Raw genomic sequence first — 10,455 nt, 5'->3', positions numbered from 1 at the left:
TGTAGAGGGAGCTTTATTCTGCATCTAACCCCGTGCTGTCCCTGTCCCTGGGGAGTGTTTGATGGGGGGCCAGTGTAGAGGGAGCTTTACTCTATATCTAACCCTGTGCTGTCCCTGTCCTGGCAGTGTTTGATGGGGGGACAGTGTAGAGGGAGCTTTACTCTGTATCTAACCCCGTGCTGTCCCTGCCCTGGGGACTGTTTGATGGGGGACAGTGTAGAGGGAGCTTTACTCTGTATCTAACCCCGTGCTGTTCCTGACCCTGGGGTTGTTTGATGGGGCACAATGCAGAGCATTCCACGTTGTGAACCCTTTTCTTATTCTCCCTACACATTCTCTCCTCTTCAGGAAGAGGAAGCTGAGGCCTCCTGCCTCTCCACCTCAATGAACCATTGAATCCCTACAATGTGGAAGCAGGCCATTTGGCCCATCAAGTCCACACTGACCCTCCGAAGTGCATCCCACCCGGAACCAACCCCCTTACCCTATCCCTGTAACCCTGCATTTCCCATGGCCAATCCACCCTAACCCGCACATCCTTGGGCACTATGGGACAATTTAGCACGGCCAACCCACCCTAACATGCACATCCCTGGGCACTATGGGACAATTTAGCACGGCCAACCCACCCTAAGCCGCACATCCCTGGGCACTATGGGACAATTTAGCACGGCCAACCCACCCTAACCTGCACATCCCTGGGCACTATGGGACAATTTAGCATGGCCAAACCACCCTAACCTGCACATCCCTGGGCACTACGGGACAATTTAGCACGGCCAATCCACCCTAACCCGCACATCCCTGGGCACTATGGGACAATTTAGCACGGCCAATCCACCCTAACCTGCACATCTTTGGACTGTGGGAGGAAACCAGAACACTCAAAACCCTGGTATTTTTCTGCTCCGATTTGTCCTCTGGGTAAAAGAAATGATGAGGACCCCACACGATGCCTGGCCTGGTAAGAGGCTATTCGGCCTGTCTCGTCCTTACTAGCATTTATGCTTCACTCAGCCCTCCTCCCATCCTTCCCATATCGTCTTGACCCTCTTCTCTAACCCTCTGTCTACGCTTCTCACAGCTCCTCGCCTATGTCTGCTGTGTGTTACTCCATGGTGGCACGTCCTACATTCTCCATCCTCTCTACATGATGCACTCTCTCCTGCACACCCCCATCCATTTTCCTACAGGTTGTCTCAAACTGGAACCCCTCTTGCTCACAATCAACAATTTTGCTCCTTCCCCGTCTCCACTTGATTTGAAACCTTCTCTCCCTGTTTTCGAGTTCTCTTCTTACTTTGGTCTACGCACAGAACGGGAAAAATATTAAGCCATTGGAGGCATTTCAGAGAAGGTTCACTCGGATAATCCCCAGGATGGTGGGAGTGTCTTACGAGCAAAGGCTAAACAAGTTGGGACTCTGCTCACTAGAGATCAGAAGAATGAGAGATGATCTCATTGGAATGTATCAGATTCTTAAGGGTCAATGTTGAGAGGATGTCTCCCCACATGGGAAAGTCTAGGAGCAGAGGGCACAATCTCAGAATGGAGGGGCGCCAGTTTAAGACTGAGATGAGGAGGAATTTCTTCTCTGAGTCTTTGGAATTCCTTGCCAGAGAGAGAGGTGGAGGCAGAGTCCTTGCGTATATTTAAGGTTGGGATACATTGATCCTTGATCAAGGGTTACAGGAAAAGGGCAGGAAATTCCAACGGGACCGGACAGGGTAGATGCAGGGAGGACGTTCCTGATGGTGGGTGAGTCCAGACCAGGGGTCACAGTCTGAGGATTTGGGATAGACCATTTAGGACAGAGATGAGGAGACATTTCTTCAACCAAAGACTGGTAAGCCTTTGAAAGTCATCACCGTTGATGCCAAAACATTGAATGTATTCAAGAGGTGGCTAGGTATTGCACTTGGGGCGAATAGGATATTAGGTTCTGGGGAGAAAGCAGGATGAGGCTGTTGAGTTGGACGATCAGCCATGATCGCGAAGAATGGCGGAGCAGGCTCGAAGGGCCGAATGGCCTCCTCCCGCTCCTGTGCTTCTATGTAAAGTGGACGCGAGGAATGTCGGACCAGCCATGATCTTATTTACTCGGGGGGGGGGGGGGGAGTAGGCTCGAGGGGCCGAATGGCCCGCACCTGGCCCCATGTCTGATGGAAGCCGTTGGGTCAGTCTCTGAGCTGTTTCGCTGGATGGGACGCTGATGCATGGCTTGTAACTCTGTGAGCGACGAGACTTTCTTTTATTTTGTTTTGTTCGAACTGTTTCCTCACAGCTCAGACTCCCACTAAGTCTGAAGTGGCAAAGGAGAGGTGGGTCTTGTCTTTGATGTATGTCCAAGGCAACCGTTGCCAACTGGATGAAAGTCTCCCCAGCCGAGAATTATCTGCATAGCTTCTGTGAGCATCAGTTCAGCTGTTAACAGCCTTGACGTTTTGGATTTGCAAGGGTTTACACAGAGCAGTTTCTTGGTCTCTCTCTTTTTGTGTTGCACACAGTGCTCGGCTGTGACAGGGAAAACACTCAGAATATTTCCTTTCCTAGTAACCTCCCTGTGACACTTTCAGTTTCTGCACAGCAATTTAATAACTGCAGGACCAACCCATTGGTCATAAAACACAGCATCCACCTGCCTTTGTCCCCCTGTGCTGGTGAGAGGCTTCTACAGTCACAGGAATGCAATACAGCCTGAAGCCACTCTGCCCGGCAAAACGTGCTGGCTACTAGAAAGAACTGCCTGCTTTGTTTACACGGTCTCAGATGCTCTCCCTCTCATACCCTCGCACAGCTCCTCAAACCCTCCATCACCCTCACAGCCTCACATCCTCACTCCCCCTCAAACCCTCTCTCACCCTCACACCCACTCACACCCCCCCCCCCCAAGCCCTCCCTCACCCTCGCACCCACGCACACCCCGCCAAGCCCTCCCTCACCTTCGCACCCACGCACACCCCGCCAAGCACTCCCTCACCCTCACACCCACGCTCACCCCGCCAAGCCCTCCCTCACCCTCGCACTCACACACACCCCGCCAAGTGCTCCCTCACCCTCGCACCCACGCACACCCTGCCAAGCGCTCCCTCACCTTCGCACCCACGCACCCACTCACTCAAACGCTCCCTCACCCTCATACCCACTCTCACACCCAACCAAGCCCTCCCTCACCCTCGCACCCACTCACACACCCCTTCAAACCCTCACTCATTCTCGCACCCCTGCTCACACCCTGCCAAACCCTCCCTCACCCTTGCGCCCACCCTCACACTCCCTCAAACGCTCACTCACCTTCACAGCCACTCACACACCCCCTCAAACCCGCTCTTCCCCCCCCCCCTCACGGCCTCACACTCCCCCTGGAACCCTCACAGCCTAACATACTTCCCCCAAACCCACACCTCCTCTCAAACCTTCATTCAGCTTCACACTCCCCCTCACAACCACTCACACCCCTCCTCCCAAACCCCCCACCCTCCCCAAGAGAGAGAGAGTGGGAGGGGGAGAGAGAGCGTGAGAGCGATGGGTATGCAGTCTCCCCTTTCGAATCTTGAATGTCAGCAAGCTATGATTGTGTTAGTCCTGGATGTTCCGGGGCCCTGTACCAGCTGATATCAGCCTCCCATTTGTTCTATCGGAAGCTGAACATTAACCCCTGATCAAGTCATTCCTCGTTATAAGTCACAGGGACTCATGAAAAGGCCTGTGACCACACATTGGGCCTGAAGGGAGTGCCCAGTTTTTAGATAAATGTCTTTGGTGTCATTGGGAGAATCGGTTAGGTGTAGCTCCAGAACTGAAGAAGGGCCCCGACCCGAAATGTCATCTTTCCTGCTCCTCTGATGTTGCCTGGCCCTCTGTGTTCATCCAGCTCCACACCTTGTCATCTAAATGTAGCTCCAGGCTGGATATTTAAGCCCAAACTGTGGAAAAACCTTTAACTAACCCTTCCTCCGTCTGGTTAACCCCTCTAGTTAACAGTCTACCTGGGCAAGCGAGACTTTGTTGACCACCTTGACCATGTGGACCCAGTCGGTAAGTCACATTTTGAGTCGGATTCTTGTGCGGGCTGACCCCCTTTTATTGGTGGTCCCTGTTTTATTTTTTGGAGGAGGTGTGTCGGGGCGGTGGGGGGGTAGAGAGGTGGGTTGGGGGTGGTGTGGGTTGGGGATGTGAGCTACATGCCAAAACTGGGCCAGATGCCGCAGAGTGCACCTGTCATGCTTTGTGGTGACCATTCTGCCCCTTTGCACCTCTGCTGTCCCCTTGAGGAGCTACCTTTATAAATCTCTAATCCATCGTCCGCCTGAAAGTCAAGACATGTTTTCTTCTATTTATCTCCCCCTCTCCTTCCCCCCCCCCCTCCCTCTCCCCCCCCGCCCTCTCTCTCTCCCCCCCCCCCCTCTCTCTGTCCCCTCTCTGTCTCTATCTCTCTCTCTCTATCTCTCTCTCTCTCTCTCTATATCTGTTCAGATGTCCCTGGTCATCAGTTGGAGGAGACGATTCCTCTGACTGGTGAAACCCCTTCAGCTTCCATCTTTACTGACTCACCAAATCTGCAGAAAGAGGGAGGCAACTTGACAAGGTGGATGCCAAATGGATGTTCCTCCTTGCGCGCAGGGCTACTAGGGACGAGCAATAAATGCTGGCCAGCCAATAACTAAAACAAAACCAGGAGAACTCCATTGAAGCGGACGACGAGGAGAATCTCATGTTCTGTCAGGGGGGTGTTGTGTTTTTGGATTTTGCTTCCCCAGAAATCAGGGTCTTTGCATCTCTTCCTAAAAAAGAAATATTCCTTCTCGACAAACAAATGTTATTGGGAGGGAGGTTAGGTGGGATTGTGGTGTGGGGTCTGCAGGAGCATGATCTCTCCCAGCACAGATTTGAAGGCGCTAAATGGTATTCATTTTCCCCCAGTTTGCTTGCCCACACAGTTCCTCAAAACTCCACCTTCACAAAAAGTCCTGTGTTGACCAACTGGGGCAACAATTTAGTGAACAGAGAGAGAGACGGCCTAGTGATATCATTGACAGACAAACCTGAGTAACATCCGTGGACCCAGGTTCGAATCCCACTATATTTTTATTCATTCACGGGATGAAGCTTTCACTGACCAGGCAGCATTTATTGCCCTTCCCCTAATTGCCCCAGAGGGCAGTTAAGAGTCAACTGCATTGCTGTGGGTCTGGAGTCACATGTAGGCCAGACCAGATAAGGATGGCAGTTTCCTTCCCTAAAGGACATTAGTGAACCAGATAGGTTTTTTTTTCCCCTGACATTCAGCAACGGAGCCGTGGTCACTATTAGATTCTTAATTCCAGATTTTTACTGAATTCAATTTCCACCATCTGCCGTGGCGGGATTTGAACCCAGTTCCCCAGAGCATTACTCAGGTCTCTGGATTTACACGGCAGCGATAATACCACTAGGCCGTTGCCTCCCCTGAATGGCAGGTGGTGGAATTTGAATTCAATTAAATCTGGAATGCAGAGTCTAAAGATGACCATAAATCTATTGTCAATTGTCGGGAACCATCTGGGTCACTAATGATCCTCTAGGGAAGGAAACTGCCATCCTTACCTGGTCTGGCCTACATGTGACTCCAGACCCACAGCAATGTGGGTGACTGCTTCTCTGGATAAGCAATAAACACTGGCCCAGCAAGTGATGCCATTAATGAAACAACAGAGTTAGCGTTTTGAGCCGGTATAAGTCATAGAGTCATACTGCACGGAAACAGATCCTTCAGCCCATCTCGTCCATGCCTACCAGGTTTCCGAAACTAAACTATCCCCATTTGCCTGTGTTTGGCCCATATCCCTCTATTTATGTATCTGTCCAAATGTCTTTTTAATACGGTTTCTCTCCAGAGCACAGCCACCACACTGGACTAGGAACATTAACTTCTTTGCTTGCTGTGGTGAGAGAGACCTGACCCTTCTGAGTTTCTCCAGCGATTTCTGATTTTGTTTCAGATTTTCGAGCTCTGCTTTTATTTTGGGTGTTTTGTTTTACTGCGAGAGAGGGCGAGAAGTGTTGTGTCTAAACGGAATGCAACGCCACCCCCCCCCCCCCCTCCCCCATTTGTCTTTTCCGTTCTCCCCAGTGTAATCACCAACATTTGACATCTCGAGGCCTTGTTTCCATCTCTTTGTGCCCTCGCCCTCTTTACCCCCCAGCACCCTCTGGCCTTGTGCTCCCTCTGGCTTTGTGCTCCCCCTGGCCTTGCGATCCCCCTGGGATATCTGATCTCACACTTCCTCTTGGGTGGTCTGCTGCCAAATTTAAAATGTCCTGCTATTGTGGATTGTTTTCCCAAGTTAGCTGTGCTGCCCCTGTACAAATCCTTGTTGTGGTACAGTTGGGCGTGCGTGTGTGCGTCCGTAAATGTATTTTATCCCATGCTAACCTTTGTCTCTAATACTCCCTCTCTCTCTCTCTCTTTACAGATGGAGTGGTGTTGGTGGATCCCGAGTATCTCAAAGACAGACGAGGTGAGTGTATTGTCACTGAATCACAGAAGGGTCGTGGAGCAGAATGACACCATTCAGTCCATCGTGCCTGCACCGGCTCTCCAAGCAGGCACCATGACCTAGAGCTAATCTGCTTTATTCCCATAAACTTTGTTATGGCCCAGACCAAAACCTCAAAATATATAAAGGAGATAGCCCAGACCCTAACTTTTTCTTTGTTTAAAGGCAAGTGCCAGGTGTTGCATTTCAGATGCAATTTGATCGGTCAAACTACCAGTCTTAAAGCAAAGTACACTTTATTCATACTCTATAATTAAAACACAACAGAAGAAAGAATTGGAATAACTTTCCTCTATTGGAAAACATAATAGAATAATAGATTAGTTTACTACAAAACAGTAACTGTTCCAATATAATAACATCTTGTAAGCACACTCTTGGCAAAGGCGCGTTCAGTAAAATAGATTGTCTCACGGGCAATTCTCCAGGCTAGGAAAAAAAAATTAAGAGAAAACTCTGAGAGTGTGTGTGTGTGGCAGACAGAGAGAGAGGAGCAGGGAGAGATGTACTGTATCTCCCAAACCCAGCTCCAAGACCCGAGCAACTCCTACTGAAAACTGAAACTAAACATCCTCAGTCTAGGGGCCTGACCCCACCCAGCCAGGCTGCTTCTATTAATCTAATTTTTAAAAAATCCAAGGTCTCTCAAGTTGTTTACTTTTGGAGCAGACTGCTTATCACCTCTGTCTCAACCTTTCTTCATAAAAAATAAAGGACAAAATAGGCCTCTTTAAAGCAATAGTGTCGTCACACCTTGCTCATTGTTTCTATCCACCTAATTTTCTGAAGCCCCTCTTGAGTGCCTCAATTGAACCTGCCTCTACCACATTTCTAGACGGTGCATTCCAGACCTTGACCACTCGCTGAGTGAAAAAGATGTTTTTCCTCGTGTAATATTTACTACTTCTGCGAATCGCATTAAATCTTTATCCTGTGATTCTCAATCCTCCTACAAATGAACGGGAACAGCCTCACCCTGGATAGGAAAGGGTTTAGAGGGGTATGGGCCAAATGAAGGCAAATGGGACCAGTTCAGCCAGCCAGCATGGATGAGTTGGGCCGAAGGGTCTGTTTCCGTGCCGTGTGACTCTATGGCTCTATGAATTTGAAAACCTCCATCTCCAAGGAGAACAATCTCAACCTCTCCGATCTATCGTCACAAGGAATCCCATCCTTGAGATCACTCGGCTACCCTCTCTCCAATGCGTGCACATCCTATAAGGTGGCGCCCAGTACCGTACACATTATTCCGGACAACGTCTGACAAGTGTCTTGTGCAAATTCAACGTCACCTCCTTGCTCTTGTACACTATGCCCCTGTTCAGAAAGCTGAGGACGCTGTATGTTATTAACTGCTCTCTTCGCCTGTCCTACCACCTTCAAACATCATAGGTCCGTCTATTCCATAATCCCTTGAGATTTGGAACCTTAACTTTACATAGTCTTTTATAATGTTGCGGCAAAACACATGGATAATTAGTCTTGTAATGGATCAGACCAGACCACCTCAAAATAAATTAACAAGGTATCCTAGACCCTAACTTTTTCTTGTTTTAAACGTAAATGTAAAGTGCTATGTTCCAGATGCATTTCGATTGGTCAAACTACTCAATGTTAAGCAAAACATACTTTATTCAAACACTGTAGTTAAAATACAACAAAAGAAAGAAGAAATTGGAATAACTTAAATCCATTTTAAAACAACAAAATAATAGATTATTTTACGACTAAACGGTAACTATTCTGATACAATAACATCCCATAAATACACCCTTGGCAAAGGCACATTCAGTAAAAATAGATTGTCTCACAAGCAATTATGGTAGCAGGAAGAGAAACCCCAGCTTTTAGCTGTGACAGAGAGAGGAATAACATTTGTAATGAACCTGACCAAACCCACTCAAAATATGTTCAGAAGACGGCGTCGACCCTAACTTTTTCCTTATTTTTAAAGGCATTGTGTTCCAGATGCAATTCGATTGGTCAAACTGCCAGTCTTGAAGCAAAACACAATTTATTCAAACACTATAGTTAAAATACAACAATAGAAAGAAGAAATTGGAATGACTTAACTCTATTGGACAACTTAACAGAATAATAGATTATTTTATGACTAAATAGTAACTGTTCCAATATAGTAACACCATAAACACACCCTTGGCAAAGGCACATTCAGTGAAATAGATTGTCTCACAGGCGGTTCTCCAATCCAGGAGGAAAAAACATTAAACGATTATTCTGAGAGAGAGAATGTAGCAGCTGGGAGAAATTCACTGCCTTCAAACCCTGCTGTGACCCCAGCAACAATTGCTGAAAGCCAAAACTAAAACTCCTGGTTCTGTGGGAGTTTGAGCACACTCTCTCAGGCTGCTTCTATTGTTCCAACAAAACCACCCAAGGCCTCACAAGTAGTTTATCTTCTCATAAACTGCTCAATACCTGTCCCCCAATCTCTTGCTCTCAAAGAAACCAGGACAAAACATACCACTTAAAGCCATTGCATCATCACAGTCCACACTAACCCTCAGAGCATCCCACTCAGACCCAACCCCTATAACCCACCTAATCTACACATCCCTGGGCACTACGGGACAATTTAACACGGCCAATCCACCCTAACCTGCACATCCCTGGACACTACGGGACAATTTTTAGCACGGCCAATCCACCCTAACCTGCTCATCTTTGGACTGTGGGAGGAAACCGGAGCACCCGGAGGAAACCCACGCAGACACGGGGAGAACGTGCAAACTCCACACAGACAGTCACCCGAGGGTGGAATCGAACTCGCGTCCCTGGCGCTGTGAGACAGCAGTGCTAACCACTGAGCCACCGTGCTGTCCCCAGATAAATGGTAGGCACAAAGATTTCCAGAAAAAACAGCCAGAGGACCTTGACTTCAGCGGTGCGTTAATGACAGTAGTTTTTGGCAGGAGTTTAAACAAAGATTGGAGCTTAGTAATGAGGAGTATTTGGTGTTGGCCAGCATTGATGGAGGGAGTTGTCGTGAGTCTATTGAATTCTCGGAGCATTGAATGCGCTCCAGACTGAGTGGAGTTTGATTGATGAGGAGGGTCTCGACTGATTGGAGGGGAAGGGTGCTGGCAGGAGAGTGGGATTAAGGCCTCAATCTGATGATTTTATGAAATGGGAAAGGAGCCCTCAATGGGTTGAACTGCTTGCTCCTGACATTCTAATAGGGCTATTCCCGTTCTCCCAGTCCTTTCCAAATTGGAGAGAGGATAAACAGGGAACAGTCTCACTGCCTTAAGACGTGTCTGACAACGTAGACAATGGTAAACCCAGAGGAACAATGTCTCAGGAATCTGATTAGTGCAATCCAAATAATTGCAATGGAATCACTTCTCCTCCTGTCCCCATTCCTGGCGTAACTTCTCCAGATCTCCTGCTAACTTTTTTTTCTGATACCCCCTGTCAAAGTGCTCCCTCTGAAAGCTTTATCAACTGTGTTCCTACAAAGGGGGAAATCCTAAAAAAAAAACAATGAACATAATGGACCAGGAGTTATCGGTGAAATACGGGTTTGGGCTGTTTAAACTGGCTGGATTGGACCTTGAGCTCTCTTCCTCTGGGATTCCGGAGCTGTTTGAGCGAGCTGCTCCTGGTAAAGTGGGCCGTGATCTCTGTTTTTTTTTTGTGTGCACCAGTGTTTGTCACTCTGACCTGTGCATTCCGTTATGGACGCGAGGACCTCGATGTGCTGGGCCTGTCCTTCAGGAAGGACCTTTTCATCGCGACATTCCAGGCCTTCCCCCCACTGCCGGAGGAGAAGAAGCCACTGACTAGACTGCAGGAGAGACTTATTAAGAAACTGGGAGAAAATGCCTTTCCTTTCTTCTTCACAGTGAGTGGCGCATCTGAGTGCGCGCACGTGTCTGATTGCGGGGGTCGTGCG

At 48.6% G+C, this 10,455-nt stretch overlaps 1 protein-coding gene across 5 annotated transcripts in view; it reads left to right on the top strand.

Moving 5' to 3' along the window:
• The window catches only part of LOC109925864 (arrestin red cell), a 118,899-nt gene that overhangs the window by 80,586 nt on the left and 27,858 nt on the right, over positions 1 to 10,455 (top strand). For all 5 annotated transcript variants that reach the window (XM_048620169.1, XM_048620168.1, XM_048620166.1 and 2 more), the window contains 3 exons: positions 3,978 to 4,038; positions 6,456 to 6,500; positions 10,208 to 10,404. In XM_048620169.1, coding sequence (XP_048476126.1) covers positions 3,978 to 4,038; positions 6,456 to 6,500; positions 10,208 to 10,404 — 303 coding nt within the window. The remainder of the gene's footprint in view (positions 1 to 3,977; positions 4,039 to 6,455; positions 6,501 to 10,207; positions 10,405 to 10,455) is intronic.

Source organism: Rhincodon typus, chromosome 45 (assembly GCF_021869965.1).
Source record: "Rhincodon typus isolate 14 chromosome 45, sRhiTyp1.1, whole genome shotgun sequence".
NCBI classification, from domain to species: Eukaryota; Metazoa; Chordata; class Chondrichthyes; order Orectolobiformes; family Rhincodontidae; genus Rhincodon; species Rhincodon typus.
This window is presented reverse-complemented; position numbering and strand designations above follow the sequence as displayed.